Here is a 21087-nt window from a genome sequence, read left to right as displayed (position 1 = left end):
TCGGATCGGGAACCCGATGGTTCAGAGTTATATCTAGCTCGTAAGAGTCAAGTGATTGTTGTGATCAGGATCGAGAAAAGTGTCATGGAGTGGTACTCGGTTGATAAGTGTGGTTATCAAAGGGTGAAGCTGGTGGCTGGCTTGAGGCGGTGGTCAGAACACCGCAAGAAAAGGGAAGGTTGAGTTTCAGACTTCGAAGGGTGTGTCTTAAGGAACCTGGTTTGGTTAATGCCAGGTGGTGCGTTGCAGGAGAAGTCCTAGAGTAGAGTTGCCGCAGGCTTAGAGGGCGAAGCCTAATTTAAGTGGGGGACAATTGTAACGCCCCGTTCCTAAGAGTACTTAATTGTGAGTCCCCGGGATTTAAGAGGAAGGGTATTTTGGTCATCTTATGGGAAAAGTGGAAAAAGAGGGCTAAATATGAAATTTGGGGACACGCCGAGTATGCCCAACGTAATTGAGTAAGTGACGCGGGTGCAAGGTTGAGTACGCCCAGTGTACTCTCAGAGTTCTAAAACCCTAAAATTAGGGTCAGCCACTATATAAGGAAAATGTTGGTTCATACCCTAGCCTCCATAAGCTCTCTCTTAACCTCAGAAACCCTAGATAGCTGTTCCACCTCCATTGTTGGGTGTGTTTGGCCTTGGAAAACTTATTTTGGCAAAGGAGAGGCTAGAAGAAGAAAGAGGAAGTTGTCAAAGAAGGATTTGAGTGGCTGGAGCTTATAGATCTGGAAAGATATCATTCTTTGGAGCCTATCTGAGGTATAAAGCTTCTTGCTTGTCATTTATATTGCATAGATCTAAGTGTTGTGAAGTTTTGACATCCTTCTTGTCCCAAAAGTCCTCATCTTGATGCATGTTTTGAGTTGGTCAAGATTATCTATCCTTTCAGACCTTTGGAGAGGTCTTGAGTGAGAAAAATGAGGTCCCAAGGGCTGTGGTTGTTCCATGTGTGAGATATGAAGGTCTTAATGGATTAAGAGCTTTATGGACGTCCCAAGTGATAAAGTTTGAGACTTTATGAATCTTAGGCATATTTGGCCTAAGGATCTAAAGTTTGGGCTTAAGAGCTTAAGCCATTAAGAAGTTATGAGGACTTAATGAGCAGCGAAGTTACGCCCCGCGTAGCGGGTCAGTGCCCCGATCCCCAGTTGCGAATCAGCGTGTACGCCCCGCGTACCAAGGAGGGTACGCCCAGCGTACTCCCTCTGTTGGGTTTTTCATTTTGGGCCTTAAGGATTGGGCTGTTATTGGGCTGCTGGATTTTGGGCCGTGACTGGACATTATGGATAGAGTATTGTGGACCCATTAGTTGTTATGGACCATGGGTCTAGGCCCATTTGGTGAGGTGGGCCCAATTTAGTAAATTGGGCCAATAGTGGGCTTTGCTTCGGACTTTTGGACTTTGGGCCATTAGTGGGCTTGAGAGCTTATCCAGTGTTGGGCCGGAATGAGTTAAGGGTAAATTGGTCAATTTATCCTTGGAATGGTATTGTGCTTAGCCTAATGATTATTTGTGCTATGTTGGCTAGTTCGTGATTTTTGTTGTTATGTTATTGCTTTGATATGTTTGCATCCTGGTAGTTAGGATGGTATGTGTTAGAGACCTGGTTAAGGTCGGTATCCTGTTATGTAGGATGATGTTTTGCTAGTGACCGGTTAGGTCGGTATCCTGGTTAGGATGATGATATGTTATATGATCTGCTAGATCGGCTTGTTGACTGTGAATTGCTATATGATTGTATGTTTATGTGCACATGGTTGTTGGACTGGGGTTGGGTTGAGGCGGGTCCTGCTTTGTGCTGTAGGCCAAGATACCCAGGGCGGACCGGTTGTCCCGAAGGCCCAGCGAGCGGTCCGGATATGCTGTAGGCCCCAAGAGGGCGGACCAGACATGTCGAGGTTCGGAGAGTGGACCAAGCCAACTGAAGGCCCGGTGCGGGCGGACCAGTCATACTATAGACTCAGAGAGTGGACCAGGCCGACTGAAGGCCCGGTGCGGGCGGACCAGTCATATTGTAGATCCAGAGAGTGGACCAGGTGGATTGAAGGCCCGGTGCGGGCGGAATAATCACACTGCAGACTCGATGTATATGGCTAGACTCGGAGGGTGGACTAGGTGGACTGTTGGCCGGTGCGGCGGACCAGTCACACAGTAGACCCGAGGTGCATGGCTGTTCTGTGATCGGATATGATGTGGTATATTATGCGTGTATGGTATATGTGGTTGGTATTTTGGGGATATCTCATTAAGCTTTCGGGCTTACAGTTGTGGTTTAATGTTTTTCAGGTTCTTCAGGAGACCGTGGCAAGGCAAAGGCGTGATCGTACCGCTCATCATGTTTATGTTGTGATGTGATTCTGGGAATACTCTAAATCATTTGTATTGAAAACCTTTTTGTAATAATTTAATGAAATCGGGTTGTTTTTTAAAAGTTTAAATTGGTTGGAATTTTTCGGTCGTTACACATATTTACTAAACTTTAGTAAATCATGACGAATAGTCTTATCGTCATGATTTACTAAAGCTCAATAGAGAACCATAATTATTGGTATTTCAAGAAACCAAATCTTTTTTTCAATTTTATAGAGCTTATTCTTTATCGAAAAAAAATCTAAAAATATCTAAATTCATATATTAACATTGTGAATGTGAAAAATATTTTTCGGATTCACGTTGTGAATTTTCAAAAATTCACATTGTGAATTTGACATAAAAAAATCGAATTTGATATCATTGGAAAAATGATAAAAACTTATGAATTTATGTATTTTTTGTTTTTTTTTGATAAAAAATAAGTTCTAAAAGTTGAAAAAAAGATTGGTTCCTTGGTTAATTATGGTTCTCTATTGAACATCACCTTATATATATATATATATATATATATATATATATATATATATATATATATATATATATATATATATTACGATGGATTTGAACCTGATTTTGGCGAATCCGATTAAGGATCTGATATCAATTCTGATTTTATCCCCTAAGATATGAATGCTAACCAAAGAGCCAATGGCTTAGCGGTATGGAGATCCTGAGGCATGCTGGGAGTGGATCCGGATCAAGATCGGGAGCTGGAGAGAGAGTTCCGGGTGGATCGGTGCCGTCCGAGGTTATCGGTCAGATGAGCACGAGCGAGTTGGATGCTAGGATTCGCGAGATCCTGCGTGTTGAGGTTGCTGCATTGTTCTGGGCTGAGTTGCCGGAGTTGTTTGGGTCGATCAAGACCGCCATGGTTGAGTATTTTGATGAGCGCTATGCGGCTCTCGCGGCGGCTACAACGGTTGTAGCAGCGGCAGGGGGAGGAGCTGGTAGGGATTTTCAGTATCGGGACTTCGATAATACGGAGCCTCCCACCTTTGATGGAGTTCAGGACTCGATTGTTGCTATGAGGTGGTTATTGGACGTGGAGGGGTGTTTCTTCACGTGTTCATGCCCTGCTGATCTGAGGGTGAGGTGTGCTCTGAACCTGTTGAGGCTCGGGGCGAAGGATTGGTGGAGATTGACCATGGGGTCATACTCGGATGCGCAGAGGGCTGCGGTTTCATGGGAACAGTTCAGAGAGATGTTCAGCGCTCGTTATGTTCCGCAAATGGAGAGGGAGAGATTGGCTCAGGAGTTCCTGGAGCTGAAACAGGATTCAGAGTCGGTGACTGAGATCACCAGGATGTTCGCTGAGAGGGCGATGTTTTGCCCTGAGTTCGCTTTGGAGCAGGCTCAGATGTCTCGATATCTGAGCATGCTCAAGAGGGACATCAGACATTTTGTGTCTGCGCAGAGGTGCGAGACCTTGTTGGAGTTGCAGGAGGCCGCCAGGCGGCGTGAGTTAGAAATTGAGTTGCAGTTGTGTGAGCTGAGGCAAGCTCCGGTTCAGTCGCAGCCGGCGACGAAACGGTCTAAGACCGTTGATTCCAGGATAGGAGATCAGTGCAGCCACGCTTGTGGAAAGTGTGGGAGGGGTCACGCCGGAGTTTGTCGGTCCGGTGGTGCATGCCGTAAGTGCAGAAGGGAGGTGCACTATGCGAGGGATTGCCGACAGTCAGTGCCGGTGCGGGATTTGAGGTTATGTTATCACTGTCGTCAGGTTGGACACTTGAGGATCAACTGTCCACAGTTTGCTGCAGGACCGGTGCAGGCTCCAGCACCGGCCATGTTGAGGATCGCGGATGGAGGTCTGAGTGGAGCGAAGCCCCAAGGGCTTAGGGTCGTGCTTTTCAGCTTGCAGTGGAGGAGGTTAGAGCAGTGCCGGATGCAGCTGCGGGTATGTTTCTTTCTTGTTGTCTTGTGATTATTGTGATGAATTATTGTGTGCTGGTATCTTTGTGTGGTTTCGATGCAGTATTCGTCGTTTTGCGGGTTGTGGTTTGTTAATGAGTTATTGTTTTGAGAAATTTCGTTGGTTATCTTCCATGAGAGTTATTAGTGGGAATCTGGCATGGGTTTGAAGGTCGGGTAGCATCGACTTTCCGAGGAAAGGTTAGATGCAGTTTGAGTTTTTTTTTGTCGAGCGGGATGATCAGTGAGGGAATGCGTTTTTGTGAAGGTTGCTAGTGCTAGTGGGAATCAGTTTGCGTGTAAGCGTTGGGTTTTGTGCAAGGTTATTTTGGGAGGTCGGTGATAGCGACCAGTGATTGATAGGCAGTGCCCTAAGTGGGGGAGAATTGGAAATTCTCCGGATGATCGATAGACTTGTGAGGTTGTTTAGCTGCTTGGGATTTCGGAGGTATTTCTTTCAGCCGAGAGCGGACTGGTATGGGTGAGTAGCAGACCTGGGGCATTTGAGTGTGGAGGGTCTGGGATCGGGCCGAGATTGAGTATGTATGTTAGAGATAGAGTTCGGAACCCTTAGAGGACGAGAACAATATGCATGGGAGGATTCCCAGAGGGATGGCTCAGAATGATGAGTGCTGCTTGAGCGGTCCGGAGAGACTGAAGGCCGGAAGGCGTATCAGTCAGGTCGAAGGCTTGGGAGGATGGTCCAGGCAGACTGAAGACCTAGTGAGGTGGACTAGTCATGCTGAAGACTCTGCAGGTATTATCGGATCGGTCCGAGGAAATGGGTTGGTTATGTTGTGATGTGTTAGCACTAGAAGGTCTGGCCCTGGGTATTGATCTTGATTAGTAGAGATGGTGCATGGACTCGAGAGTCCTTGCGAGCAGATTCAGGGCATATGTGTTGCGTGGATAGCGGTTATGCTATAAAGGGGTAGTTCAGCGTTAGGTGAGCACCGTGGCACTTGTCGTGGTGACAAGGCAGCCGAGTGGATCTCCTTGGTGAGGAAAGAGAGAGAGGAGTGTAGCTCCGAGAGGAAGAGTAAATTCACGGAAGTGAAAGCGGCAGCGTAGAGTTATGATCAGAGTGGTCCGACGGTGGTCATTGAGCTGCGTGATTGCGATGATGGTATGGAATGACATCATGATGGGATGTCTGCTGAGGACACGGGAGGGATTCCGCGGGGGTAGAGCCAAGAGTCTCAGGAGGGATACTGGGATGGAGTCTGGGACTCCCGGCTTGATTCTGATCAAGGAGTTGTGTATGTAGTGGTGATTCCTCCTGGGGGTGTTAGAGATGTCGTCAGTGTGGCGGGTTTTTCCCAACCCGAGAGTACTAGGGCTGGTTCAGCGTGTGCGTGTGATTACAAGAAGAGAACTCGTGGGAGTTGCTCTGTGACTGAAGAATGTGTCCTTCTGTCAGCTCGGAGTGGATATACTTGGATTCGGATCGGGAATCCGGTGGTTCATGGTTATTTCTAGCTCATATGGGTCGAGTAATTATTGTGATCTGGAGCAGTATTGCATCATGGGTAGTACCCGATTGTTGAGTGTGACTATCAGAGGGTAAAGTCGGTGACCGACTTGAGACGGTGGTCAGGACACCGCGAGAAAGGAGGAAGTGAGTTTCGGATTTCGAGGGTTGTACCTTGAGGGACATGGTTTGGTTAGTGCCAGGTAGTGCGTTGCATGGGAAGTTCTGATTTAGAGTTGCTGCAGGCTTCGAGGACGAAGCCTAATTTAAGTGGGGGAGAATTGTAACACCCCGTTCTTCGAGTGTTCAATTATAAGTCCCTGAAGTTTAAGAGAAAGGTAATTCTAGTCCTTTTCGAGAAAGGAGTTTCATCCGAGAAGGTTTCGGGCGAGTGTATGTGTTAGAAGTATTGGGGCTTCTCGTCACCCTCGTTTGAATGTAAAATTATTTGCGAGTGGGTTTAGACTAGAGGAGTTGCGGTGCCTCGAAGTTGATCATTGCTTATAGTTCTTTGTGGTATAAGAAGGAAATGGTTCCATGCATGCATGTGTAAGTATTTTGAAAGGTGGCTGGGTACGCCCAGCGTAAGCTGGACATACGCCCAGCGTAATGACTTGATTAAATGCGGGTAGTCGAGTGAGATGGTTCACCCCTCAGCCTCCTTACACTCATCTTCAACCTCAGAGAAACCCTAATCTCGTATTCCCTCCATATTTGAGTGTATTTGACCTTGAGAAGCTTGTATTGGCAAAAGAAGGGCTTGAAGGAGAAAAGGGAAGTTGTCAAAGAAGAAGAAGAACGTGTGGAACTTGTGGATCTGAAGAAATACCACCCTTTGGAGCTGGTTTAAGGTATAAAGCTTCTTGCTTGACCCTCATATTGCATAGATCTATGTATTTTGAAGCTTTGTTATCATTCTTGTCCCAAAAGTCTTCATCTTGTTGCATAGTCCGATTTGGTCAAGTGTATCTGTCCTTTCAGACCTTTGGAGAGGTCTTGAGTGATAAAAATGAGGTCCCAAGGGCTGTAGTTATTCCATGTATGAGTTATGTGGGTCTTAATGGATTAAGACCTTGGATTAAGAGCTTAAGGACGTCCCCAGTGATAAAGCCTGAGACTTTATGATTTCTAATCATATTTGGCACATGGATCTGTAGTTTGGGCTTAAGAGCTTAAGCCATTAAGCTGTAAGAAGGACTTAATAGTTTTGGCAGTTACGCCCCGCGTAACTGTGTAGTACGCCCCGCGTAACCCGATTGTCCTTTGCGAGTCAATGCAGTACGCCCTGCGTACCAAGGAGAGTACGCCCCGCGTACTCCTCGTGTGGACTACCTTTTGGGCCTTTGTGTTGGGCCATTTATGGGTCGTTGGTGTTTGGGCCATGTCTGGAAATTATGAATAGAGTATTTTGGGTCCAATTAATATTATGAATATTGGATCTAGGCTCATTTGGTGAGGTGGGCCCAATTTGATAAATTGGGCCAATGTTGGACTTTGTGTGAGATTGGGACTTTTGGTCTTGGCCCGATAAGTGGAAGTATGTTGACCTAATGGTTATGCTTGTTATGTTGGTTAGTATGGGATTTGCGGTGAGTTGGTGGTTCGAGAGTCTGCTTCTTCGGTTCAGAGTGTCGACAATCGCGAGGTGAGTTATCCTCACTATATCAATAGGGTTTAAGGCACCAAGGCCGACCCTTTATCGGATGGAAATCCGGGTAGTTGTCTGTTGTTATGATATTGCGGGATATGGGCCGGAAGGCATTACGTTATGGGCCGGAAGGCATTATATGTTGTGGGCCGGAAGGCATTACATGTTGTGGGCCGGAAGGCATTGCGATGTGGACCGGAAGGTCACGGCCTGGAAAGACGTATGTGCGTAATTAGTATGTTGGCTGAGTCGTAGGGTGATGTTACGCTAGTAATCGGCTAGGCTGGTATCTTGGTTAGGGTAATGATATGTTATGTGATCTGTTGATCGGTTTGCCGACTGTGAACTGTTATATGATTATATGTTATGTGCACGGTTGCTTGGTCTGGAGTGTGACCCGATATGCATGGTTGTTCTATGTTCTGTTATGTTATGTACGCTTTTTATGTTGTGGGACGGAAGACAATATGTTATGGGCCGGAAGGCAATATGTTATGGGCCGGAAGGCAATATGTTTTGGACCGGAAGGTCGTGGCCTGGAAGGGCGTATATGTGGTTGGTATTTTGGGGGTATCTCACTAAGCTTTCTGGCTTACAGTTGTGGTTTTATGTTTTTAGGTTCTCAGGAGGCTGTGGCAAGGCAAAGGCTTAATCGTACCGTTCTTCGCGTTAGTGTTTTATGAAATGGACCTGAGAAATACTCTGTTAAATAATGTATTGAAAACCTTTTTGTAACAACGTTATTAAAATGGGTTGTTTTGTAAAGTTTAAATCATGTTGAAATTTTTGATCGTTATAAAAGATATGAATGCTATGAATGCAGTTACACTCCGGTGGATTGCATTAATCCGATATAGTTGGTCAAAACCCGGTTTCGACCTAATCCAAATTTCAAATCGGATCGATCGGATCCTAAGGGGACAAATATGTAAAATCAAAAATACATTTAGTAATCGCCGGCCATGGTAAAAATTAATTCTGCGATTATATCGGCGAATCACCTCATTTGCATTTCGGCCTCCTTCGCCGCTCTCTCTCTCTCTCTCTCTCTCTCTCTCTCTCTCTCTCTCTCTCTCTCTCTCTCTCTCTCTCTCGTGGCTGCTCCGCCGCCGCAGCCACCACCACGTGTCCATTTAAACCTAATCATCCCCATCTTTTGATCCAAATCAGTTGACCTCTTTCTAATTTGTTTGATTTTATTTTAAATTTGTTTGTGGGATGACGGATTACCGTCTTCCGACGGCGATGAATTTATGGAACGCAGATGATAACGCCATGATGGATGCGTTCATCAGCTCTGATATGTCTTCCTTTTGGGGTAATCCTACTAGTACGGCAGCGCCGTCTGCGGTTCCTCCGGCATCGTCCTCTGCGTCCACTTCTACAAATGATCTTCATAAGCTTGCCGGCGAGTCACAGCCTTTTAATCAGGATTCTTTACAGCAACGTCTTCAGGGGTTGATTGATAACGCTCGTGATTCGTGGACTTATGGGATCTTCTGGCAATCGTCCGCCGTGGATTACACGAGCCCCTCGTTTTTAGGGTGGGGCGACGGGTATTACAAGGGGGAGATCAACAAGCAAAAAACGACGACGTCGGTTAGTTCTTTGGCGGAGCAGGAGCACCGGAAGAAGGTGCTCCGGGAGCTGAATTCATTGATATCTGGCACACAGATGCCGGAGAACGAAGCCGTGGATGAGGAAGTTACTGATACGGAGTGGTTTTTTCTCATCTCGATGACGCAGTCGTTCGTCAACGGTAGTGGATTGCCCGGTCAGGCGATGTTCAGTAATCAACCTGTTTGGATTGCCGGCCGGGAGCGGTTATTGGCGTCGCAGTGCGAGCGTGCACGGCAAGGTGAGGGTTTCGGATTGCAGACGATCGTCTGTATTCCGTCTACAAACGGAGTTCTTGAATTAGGTTCAACGGAGTTGATTTTTCAAAGTTCAGATCTCATGAATGAGGCCAGAGTACTATTTAATTTCAGTTATAGCCCTCCAGATTTGACGCCAATGAACCCGAATCAGACACCCGGAGGTGATACTACTGATCCATCGTCGTTGTGGCTAACCGATCCAGTATCTTCTTCTGCCGCCGCCACCACCACCACCACCACCACCACCGTAGAAATGAAAGATTCTGTTGATGTCACCGCAGTAGCCCCTCCGACGACTGTAATCCCATCAAATAACTCAGTCTCAAAGCAAATCTCCATCGACAACCCTAGCTGCAGCTCGTTAACTGAAAACCCTAGCTCTGTGATTCACAATTCCAATCGTGAATCCATCCAAAATCAAGGATTGTTCGGGAGCAGAGAATTAAATTTCTCAGAATTCGGATCTTACGACGGAAGCAGAAACGGGAATACTTCTCATTCTTGTAAGCCTGAATCTGTCGAACTCCTGAATTTTGGTGAAAGCAAGAAGACGTTCGCCGGAGGAGAAGATAACAGCAACAAAAAGAAGAAACCCCACGATGGGATGCTCTCGTTCACCTCCGGCACGGTTATTCCACCATCGGAGACTGTAAAATCCGGTGGAGCAGAGCTAGATCCATCAATCGGAAGAGAGGCGGAGAGCCGACTAGTGGTGGAGCCGGAGAAACGACCAAAAAAACGCGGTAGAAAACCGGCAAACGGCCGGGAAGAGCCATTGAATCACGTGGAAGCCGAAAGACAAAGAAGAGAAAAGCTAAACCAAAAATTCTACGCCCTTCGAGCCGTCGTCCCCAACGTTTCTAAAATGGACAAAGCGTCTCTCCTCGGCGACGCCATTTCTTACATCAACGACCTCAAATCAAAGCTTCAAAACACAGAAACCGGTAAAGAAGAACTCAAAACCCAGCTTGACGCCATGAAAAAAGAGATATTATTAACCAAAGACTCCCATCAATCATCTTCTTCCACCGTCTCACCACCGGAAGACTTCAAATTAACACCCACCCCTAACCCAAACCACCCAAAAATCACAGATATAGACATAGATATCAAAATCATCGGCTGGGACGCCATGATTAGGATTCAATGTAGCAAGAAAAACCACCCTGCCGCCCGTCTAATGTCGGCGTTAAAGGACCTCGATCTTGACGTCCACCATGCGAGTGTATCGGTGGTCAACGATTTGATGATGCAACAAGCGACAGTTAAAATGGGTACTCGATTTTACACTCAGGAACAGCTCCGATTAGCGTTGACTAACAGAGTATCGGATCCGAGGTAAGTTGATGATTCCTGATGGGTAATTTTCTGATGATTCCTGATATGGGTAATTTTCTGATGATACCCACGAATCAGGATTTTGATTGTTGCTTCAACTTGTGTTGTTTAGTGTTATTTAACATTCTTATTCTTCCAAGTATTTGTTAGTATACTCGTATTCTTTTTTCGGGGTACATCTTTGATCTTTGATCTTTCATGTTGCTTGTATATAAGTTAAAGAGGGTTAATTTGCCTCTTTTGTCTATATGAAAATCAGAGATTCTTAACCCTTGTATCGATAGAAGCTCTAGTTATTTTTTCTACTTTACAATTGGCTTTCTTGATAGATTTAAGGCGTGTTTGTAAGTTCATAATTTTTTTTTTTTGGAATTTACAAAAAAATAAAAAATAAAAAGGTCTTTAATTCAAAAGCTATTTTAATTAGGTTTTGATTTTTTTTATAGTTATTATGAGTTTTTAGTATTTTTATATTTCAAATTTGAGCTTTTATTCATATATTCTTTTATATAATTTTATATATTCATAAAGTTTACAGCTATTTTTGCAAACACCTTTCTACAAATAAAATTATAACTTTTAGTTATCAAATAATTTTATCAAAGGTACTCTTGGAATAACATATCTTTTGAGATTGAAAAGCTTTATGGTATATTTGAATTGATTAATATTGAACAAATTTTTTAGGGTTTTGGATTTATATGGGGGATTCTTTTGCATATTAGATGTGAGCGAGTCATTGTTGAACCTCTTTTGAATTGAATAAAAATTTGTAATTTTTATCATGTTGAGGTATAATATGTTTTCTTCTTTCCTGGTTTGTATGCTTGAGTATGGTCTCCCTTTTGTGAATCATTGTTGTACTTACGATGATGTTTTCATATAAAAAACAATGAAACTTGATATAAATTGTAGCAACATATTGGTATCTTGTTTCAAGTACAGAAATGAATTGAAATAGTTCAACTTATTTATCTATGTAATAAGTTTTCATATTTAATCAATTTATACTTTAGTTTTTCATAAACTATATAATTAACACGAATTTATTAAACAACAATTAATAGATAAAACAATATATGTTTTGATCTTAGAATACGCGAAGCATTTCTTATTCGAATTTTAATGTAATTGTAACAAACAAATGTCCTTGCCAAATTAAAAAAAAAAAGCATATATGGTTAATTTTTTTATTTAGTTTTTATATATTATTCCCCATCATTATTAGAATTTAATATGCATACTCAATCACTAATATAACGTTTTCATGAAATAAATTTTTATTTAAGAAGATAAGAATAGGGTTAAAATCAATCACTAATATAACGTTTTCATGAAAACAAATTTTATTTAAGAAGATAAGAATAGGGTGAAAAAGGACAAATATGTCACCATCAAAACCTATACAAAAGAAAATGTGTCATGTGAAAGGCCAAAATAAATGTGTCACCACCAAAAATAAAGAAACACGTTTTTAGTTAAAGTGATTGAACAAATTTCATCTTCATAATCATGTGGGAGGCAAAACAAAAGTCTTGCTAATGCCACCTAATTATTATTTTTATATTACACTCATCACCACCACGTTATTCACACTTTTCAACTGTCACCTTACAAAATTATATTTATCTACAACCATCACAAAATATTAATTTCTCTCCTATCTATGTATACAGTTAATATTATCTACCAAATCCAATCTTACAGTTGACTTGGTCAAAGATTATATATATATATATATATATATATATATATATATATATATATATATATATATATATATATATATATATATATATATATATATATATATGGTAAGGTTATTTTGGTTTTACTATCTATTGTGTGCATGTATGACTGATTTTGGACCAATTATTTTAGTTATTTTAAGAAAGTAATAAATGCCTATTACATGTTGAAGATATAATGAATATTAATTACATCTTCAACATTTAATATACATTAATTATTTTCCTAAAATAACTAAAATGATTGGTCCAGAATCACATGCACACAATAGATAGTGAAAACATTTGAACCTAACTCTCTCTCTCTCTGTATATATATATATATATATATATATATATATATATATATATATATATATATATATATATATATATATTAGATGTGTGCCCGCACAAAACAACGGTGATAAATAGTTTTTTTGATAAACAGTTTTCTTACGGGAAAAAAGTTATTAGATTTTGTTATTAGTTATTAGTATGTAATAAGAAAAATTACCATTTTTAATTAAAATATTTATATTTACAATTTATATTTATATTGTATGTTTATATAGTTGATATAATTAATTATTATCTATATCTAGTTTAAGAAATGTAAATTAATTTATATTAATGAATTTAATATTTTATAATTGTTATTTTGCTTCAAATTAATTTTTTAATAACTTTTCTTAATTCAATACTTCAATATTTTGGTAACTATTAATGGTTTTGTTATGCATAATTGATTTGTACAAAAAGATTTTATCTTGTACCTCTTCAAATTCAAGATATGACTAATATGTTATATATATATATATATATATATATATATATATATATATATATATATATATATATATATATATATATATTGATGCGTGTTTGAGGTTGGATCTGTTTTTGGGTTTTCTTTGGTTTTATCTAACATCGGAAACAAGAGCAAGACGAACAAGATTCACAAAGAAGATAGAAAAATGGGTAGATTAGGAGCAAGAACGAGAACAAGAACAACAATAAACAAATGATATATTTGATATACAATCTAGACCTATAGATTGAATATCGATGAAAACAAGTTAAGACCTATTAACTACCTATTAACTTGAATTCTATCAAAACCAGGAAATCATCTCTCAATTGATTAGTTTTGAGTGTCGCAACAACTCATGAACAAAGTTTACATCGGAAAAATAAAACTAAGACATAACAAAAAAAGGAAAGTTCGACTTTGTGACCAAGAAATGCACCCTGCCAAAAGCCACAAAAAGGAGATGTCTTGAAGAAGAAACTGTCCCTTCCTACTTTATTGGAGCTGGAATCGAAGTGAGAACTGAACCCTTGAAAAGGAAATTTCTCGCATTAGTTTGCGTATGTTAACACGCAAACCCCACGTGGTGTTCTCCCCACGAATTGACTTTCGCATTTGATCGTGCTCCGAGGGTCGCAATCACAACTAGTCTTACAAGTCTCAATCTTGTGTTGGCGTTCGCACCCGGGTAACAAGGACTGCAACTGGTTGCGATCGTTTGTAATGGGTCGCATATGTTCACATCTAATATTCAGCAAATGCAACTGGTTGTAAGCGTTTGCAATGGATCAAATCTGTTCGCATCCAATATTCAACAACTACAACGGGTTGCGATCCTTCGCAACCATTTGCATCAGTTCATACTCATCTTCTGGCTCGAAGTTTAACAAAGTCACTTTTGTATCCTCAAGGCCTCCTCAAGGCCTTTCTCATTCGCATCATCCCCTCCTCCTTTAAAAGGAATTGTCCTTAATTCAACAATTACATCATCATCAAGGTAAGGGGAAAGGTCTCGAATGTTGAACATGGCATGAACTCCATAGTTACCTAGAAGTTCAACTTTGAGGCATTATCATTAACTCTTCCCACCACCTTGTAAGGACCTTTAGCTCTTAGCATCAACTTGTTATTCCTTTTTCTTCGAAAACGTTCCTTCCTTAAGTGTACCCACACTAAGTGTCCATCAGCAAATATTCGAGGCTTCTTGTTCTCATCCGACTTCTGCTTATAGTTCGCATTCACAACTTCGATGCGATTACAGGTCTCGTATGCAATTTCATCATCGACTTTAACTTGGCTTCAACATCCTTATGAACTAATTTTTCTTTTGGCAATGGATTAAGTTTAAAGGAAGATATGGATTAACACCGTAGACAACCTCGAATGGAGAATACCCAGTTGTGAACGTATGAGATCAGTTATAAGCGAACTCAGCATGTGCCAACTTCACATCCCAATCTTTCTGAGTTTTGTTCACCAAACCCTCGCAACAATCTTCGTAAGGTCCTATTCGTAACCTCTCTCTACCCATCGGTCTGTGGGTGATGCGAAGTACTAAACAGTAGTTTCGTACCCATCTTCATCCTTAGAGTATTCCAAAAATAACTCAAAATTCTCAAATTTCGACCTGAAACAATAATTTTTGGAATATCATGCAAACGTACAATCTCCTTAAAGTATAAATCAACCACATTACTAGCATCATCCGTTTTGTTGCAAGCAACAAAATGAGCCATCTTGGAAAAATGATCCACCACTACCATAATTGCATCCTTACCCCTTTGAGTAAGAGGCAAAGCAACCACAAAATCCATGGATACATCTTTCCAAGGATTATTAGGAACCGAAAAAGGAGAGTACAATCTCGACTTGAACGAACTTTTGGACATTTGACACGTCAGACACTTGTTCACGATGTTGGTCACATCCCTTAACATCTTTGGCCAATAAAAATGTTCCTTTAGTATTTGCATGGTCTTAGTGATTCCAAAATGCCCAACCAAGCCCCCACCATAAGCCTCTCGCACCAATAGTTCTCGAATCACATACTTCAGAACACAAAGTCAATTCCCTATGAAGAGAAAGCCCTTTTGTAATGTGAATTCGCCATTAGGCCAACTTGCACACTTCACGAACAATTCTCCAAAATCCACATTAGATTTGTAATAATTCTTCAATGTTTCGAACCCCATCAAACGAGCATCCATTATCACTAGCAAGGAATATTGCCTCGACAAGGTATCAACTACCACGTTGCTTTTTCCATCCTTATACTTGGATGAGAAGGGGAAGGATTGCAAAAACTCTACCCACTTAGCATGACGTGTACTCAATATTTGTTGACCCTTAATATACTTCAACGACTCATTGTATGAGTGCAAAAAAATGATTTGCAGGTAAGTGATGGCCCCAATGATCCAACGCTCTAACAATAGCGTAAAACTCCTAATCATACGTACAATAATTCAATCGAACACCTCCAAGATTTTCTGAAAAATAAACGATAGGTCATTTACCGTGAATGAGAACAACTCCTATGCCAATGTCACTCGCATCACACTCGACCTTGGATGGTTGTGAAAAGTCAGGAAGTGCTAAGACCGGAGCAGCACACAATAGCTCGTTTACTTTCGCAAAGTCCTTATGAGCATCTTCCCCTTATGCGAATTCTCCTTTCTTCAAGCAGGTCGTTATAGGACTCATAATGGTGCTGAAATCGCAAATGAACCTCCTATAAAACGAAGCAAGCCCATGAAACGATCAGACTTCTAAAGGAGTAGTAAGAGTAGGCCATGACTTTATTGCTTCGATCTTGGATTGATCCACCGAAATTCCATCTTTGGAGACAACATAACCCAAGAAAATCACATTTTCCACAAAAAACAAATAGTTTTTCTTCTTCCCATAAAGTTTTTATGTTCTAAGAGTTTCAAACACTTTTTGTAAATGCACCATATGATCTTATTTTCTTTTATTATATAGCAAGATGTCATCAAGGTATACCACTATGAACCTCCCAAGAAAAGATTTTAATACTTCGTTTATCGGCCTCATGAAAGTACTAGGCACATTTGTAAGACCAAATGTCATCATAATCCATTTGTACAACCCATGCTTGGTCTTGAAGTCCGTATTCCATTCATCACCTTCTCTCATGCGAATCTGATGATACCCACTTCGCAAGTCAATCTTCGAAAACACCACTGATCCATGTAATTCATCCAACATATCGTCTGTAACAATTGATAAAAATAGGAACGATCGTGCGATGCTATGTTTTGATTATTAAGAAATATGAGTATTTTATCAAGAATGGTTGAAGGAATTTAACCTCTTTTATTCAAATAAGTTATTATGAAATATAAAATAAGTAACTATTGATAAATTTCGTTATGATGTATGACTACGAACCATCACCGGTTTGTGAAATTAGCATATAACATCATTTAAACGCAACAAACTTAATTTTTGTATCAACATGTCTCTAGTTGATAAGTAAGTTAGGTTCTATGTAAAACGTTTGCTTAATAGATGTGAAGGATCTAAATTTGACAAATATACGAACCAAAGTGACAAAACGTGTTTAACGATATGGTTAACCGGTTAAATGTCACGAAATTATACATTGGTCAATAAATTTTATATTTAAATAAATTAAAATATAAAATGAATTATTATAAGGTATAATTAAAATGTATTTAAGTGTTTTTGAATAAAAAGAATAAAACATAAACATTAAAGTTCAAATACACAAAAACTACATTGTTATTTTATACTAAGTATACATGTATGTATTTGTATATATGTATTATTATCTAGTGAATGACTAGTTATGGGTCATGACTTAAAGTGATTTCATGTAAGTTTTATGATGTCTAAATCAATTAAGATAAGAGAATTGGTGGAGATAAGTGCCAACTTAACTAATAAGTGCTTAATCACTTAAGACATTTTACTAAGAATGCTTATTAATCCCTCTTCTAATTTTCGAGATTAAGACCTTCCCTATCCTTAACTAGAACTCCTAACTAACTAAATAACTAGTAGTTAGTTAGTTAACTAACCCTATCTCTAAGCAACCACCCAAGCAAGTGGCTAGACAAGATCACATCACTTAAACTCACATCCCATCACAAGCTAGTCTAGGTTTTGTCCCCTTATCCTCTTCCACTCTTTCCTCCTTCATAATCACGAAATTTCATCTTCATTTTACCCTCATTTGAGCAGCCAATACTCCAGGGAATTACTCTCAACCTTCATCTCATTTTCAAGCACAAAAACTTCCTTCCAAAGCCATCAAAACCATGAACTAAAGGGCTGCTGTCCCTTTTGTGTTTCAGCCACCATTTCACCCATATACACCTTCCTTTTGCTTGATATTTTTACCAACAAATACCCCTGGAAGTTACTTGTTATGATACTCAAAATTATTGATTCAAAACAGTGAGTAAACTACCCTTTTTCTTGCTCTTTTGTTGTGAAATTTCGTGACAGCAACATAGCCAAAAGAGTGGCTGTTTTGGAGCATCAAACCAACAACCAAAAGTTCATCTTCAACCTTCCATTCTTCAAGTATTCACATAAGGTGAGTTCATACCCCTACATTTTCATGTTTTATTCAAGTTTTAAGGGGGGAATACAAGTAAGAACACTAAACATAACTTAAATTTAAATGACAGCTTTCTACAGAAAAGTTGAGTCCTGTTCACGGACTGTTTTGACCATCTTAAACTTAATATCTTTCAAAACTGTACAATATGCAAATAGTTCAAGTTTATACCTTTCTAATGACTACTCGCACGCGTTCATACGATTTTGCTACAATTTATGGCGATTTTTATAAAACTGCCTGTCATTTCAGAAGTGATTTCAGACCAGTCTGTGAAGATGTTCATTTTCACACTAGTTTGAGACCACTAAAAATCATAATAAAAATTAGGAACAAAGTAGACTCATTTTATAAACTCTCAGAGCTGACGGATTCAGTTTTTGACTTACGAGGATTTTTCTATGAGTTTTCTAAAAACAGGGACAGTAAAGGGTAAAACTGTCAAAAGTGGTTTATAGATTTATTAACACCTTCTAAAATTTTTGAGCAATGTTTATACATTAAGGAAGTTAAAACACAATCATTTAAATATGTTTAATTACCATTTTTACAAAAGTGATAAGTACAAAAAGGTCTTTAGTATCAAACTTAAGGATTATTTCATGCAAAGTTTCTAATAAAAACGTAAGAATATGAACAACAATTACAAAACATACCAAATCATCTTTTAAAATTTATACATATATATAACCATATACATATATATGTTTTGTTTACAAACTTGTCTTCTACATCGAAAATATACATATATATGTTTTGTTTACAAACTTGTCTTCTACATCGAAATATACATATATATGTTTTGTTTACAAACTTGTCTTCTACATCAAAAATTACACTTTTCATAACAAGTGAACATTTTACTAGGGATTACTATGCAAACGAGACACATTTTTAGAAAACTATAATAGGTATAGTTTTACGAGAGCATTACAAACTTTTACATACTAGAAACACTATTTCAAGAAGTTTACTTTCATATACAAGAACAAACGAACATTTTTTCACGTAAATCTGTTTTATACTAAGTTTTGTGAGACATCAACTTCACGTACGTTCGAGTACGCATTTCAAGTCCTATATTATATACCAGAATCCCTTGGAGGGGGAGCATGGTGTTTGTGTATAGATCTATACGGGCTCGACAACCTGCGCCCTGACTGTTAGCTACAGTCCACCATTTGGGGTGACAAACGTCAGAACATTCCAACGCCTGAAGAACGTTGTGTATAGGCATTTCTAGTCAATAGCATGGTTATAAAACTCACATGGAGTATTGAAAACACATTGATTTACGGGGTTTTTCAGACGTATTGGAAATTTTATACTTACATACATTTTTAGAAACAAACATTGGTCTTGAGAGAAGGCTACATTTATACTAGTAGAAAATATAGGATTTTCTAGAAGCAAACAAACAAGAACAAAACATTTCATTTCATACAAACATTGTCATTTAATACTTAGGAAACTCACCAGCTTAAATGCTGATCTACTCTTTCAAAACTACTTGTATGTCCCAGGGATTCAGTAATTACAGGTAACAAATAGCTTTTGAAGAAGGGACGCTGCGGCGCCAATTTAAATTCATATTTTGGCATCATATTGTAATTGGTTCTGAACATGTACCTTTTAACAATGTAAACTTTCAATTATATATATGATGGTTGTATTGCTTTCTTTACTATGTATTCATTTGTTACGTTACCACATGAAGTCATCCGCCCCCGAACGTTTCCGCCGTTCCGGTTTGGGGGTGTGACATCGTCAAGTCTAGGAATAGGAAACATAGTCTTGATGTTTATATTATTAACTGCTCGACTATCCACACACATACACCAAGTCCCATCCTTCTTAGGCACGAGTAGGACTGGAACGACACATGGACTAAGGCTTTCATGAACATAGCTTTTGCTCGTAAACTCGTCAATTTGTTTTTGCAACTCTTTCGTTTCCTCCAGATTGCATCAATAAGCCGCCTTGTTTGGTAAAGAAGCACCTGGAACGAGGTCAGTATGATGTTCAATACCACGGATTGGTGGTAAGCCCGGTGGTAAGTCGGCTGGAAACAAATCATGAAACTCTACAAGAAATTCTGCCATCGAGCCCTCTACTTTTGCATTCACCTCCTCCCTTGGACCTTCGTTCGTAGCCTCTACTCTTGGGTCTTCTTTCGCAACAAGGACATAAATCTTTTCTCCTTTGTTGGGAACCTATTCCACTCCCTTTTTGCTAGCTAACATGGTAAGTTTTGGCTTCTTTATCTTTTTGCTCCCCATTAATCTCACTGTTGATGGCGACATGGGACTTAACACAATTTTCTTTCCATTGTGCCTCAACTCGTATTCATTACTTCTTCCTCTATGCATCATGTTCCTATCGAACTACCAAGGATGTCCCAAAAGAATATGACAAGCATCCATGAGAATGACATCACATAAAATCTTATCTTCATAAGATCCCATGGCTAAACCGACTCTAACTTGCTTCGTCACCTTCACATTGTTCCCATCATCCAACCAATGGAGTGCATATGGTTTAGGATGGGTTGTTGTAACTAACCCCAATTTCGCAACCATCTCGTTAGAGGCTACATTGGTACAACTACTACCATCAATAATCAAACTACACCATTTATACTTCACACGACGTTTCGTATGAGAGATTTGATCTCTTTGCTTGGAATCAACATGCACCATTTGGGTTTGTAAGGTCCTAAGTACCAATGTTGTGTCATACATCGGTGCCTCGTACTTCTTCTCTTCCTCCTCAGCTTCACACTCTTCTTACACTACAAACGTGTTCTCCAATCTTTCTTCTTCCTCAAACAATTCATCACAGACTTCAACAACCTCCCGTAATGTCACCACTCTCCTGTTTGGACAAGCACTTTGAAAGTGCCAAAACCCTTGACATTTGAAACAAAAGACCTTGGACAAGTTGGTTTCCATGTTCGCACTGGTCACCATCGTGGTCACTATGGAACTGTTTGCGATCGAGACAGTGGTAGTGATTTCCTTCTTGTTGGTTTTGGACTTAACCCAAGGTTTGGGTTTGACCGATTCAGAACTTGAGTTCACTCCAAAATTTGTCTTCACTTGGGATTCCAACTTCAAACAACGGCTACATAATGCTCCAAAATCTGAGTATGGGTAAAGTTCTACTGTATTGGCGATGTTGAAATGTAATCCACGAAGAAATCGTGCCATCTTTCGTTCTTCTATCTCCTCAATATCACCCAACAACGATAGTTTCTTAAACTCATTGATGTACTCTCCCACTCTCATCTTTCCTTTCTTCAACTTAGTGATCCTTCTAT

General features: G+C 39.8%; 1 protein-coding gene across 1 annotated transcript; it reads left to right on the top strand.

Moving 5' to 3' along the window:
• The first annotated feature begins 8392 nt into the window (after nt 1-8392).
• Nucleotides 8393-10890, top strand: LOC145056677 (transcription factor MYC2-like). The gene has a single exon (XM_079004384.1). It carries the CDS (start codon nt 8625-8627, stop codon nt 10623-10625), a length of 2001 nt encoding a protein of 666 aa, XP_078860510.1. The 5' UTR covers nt 8393-8624; the 3' UTR covers nt 10626-10890.
• The last annotated feature ends 10197 nt before the right edge of the window (nt 10891-21087 follow it).

This window comes from Lactuca serriola, chromosome 6 (genome assembly GCF_051521515.1).
Source record: "Lactuca serriola cultivar US96UC23 chromosome 6, Lser_US96UC23_V15, whole genome shotgun sequence".
In the NCBI taxonomy this organism is placed as follows: Eukaryota; Viridiplantae; Streptophyta; class Magnoliopsida; order Asterales; family Asteraceae; genus Lactuca; species Lactuca serriola.
The sequence above is the reverse complement of the archived record's forward strand: the minus strand, read 5'-3'. Positions and strand labels throughout refer to the sequence as shown.

Bases quoted from the DNA above. Each gene is read 5' to 3' on its own strand.
- LOC145056677 (XM_079004384.1), top strand. From the start codon at position 8,625: ATGACGGATTACCGTCTTCCGACGGCGATGAATTTATGGAACGCAGAT.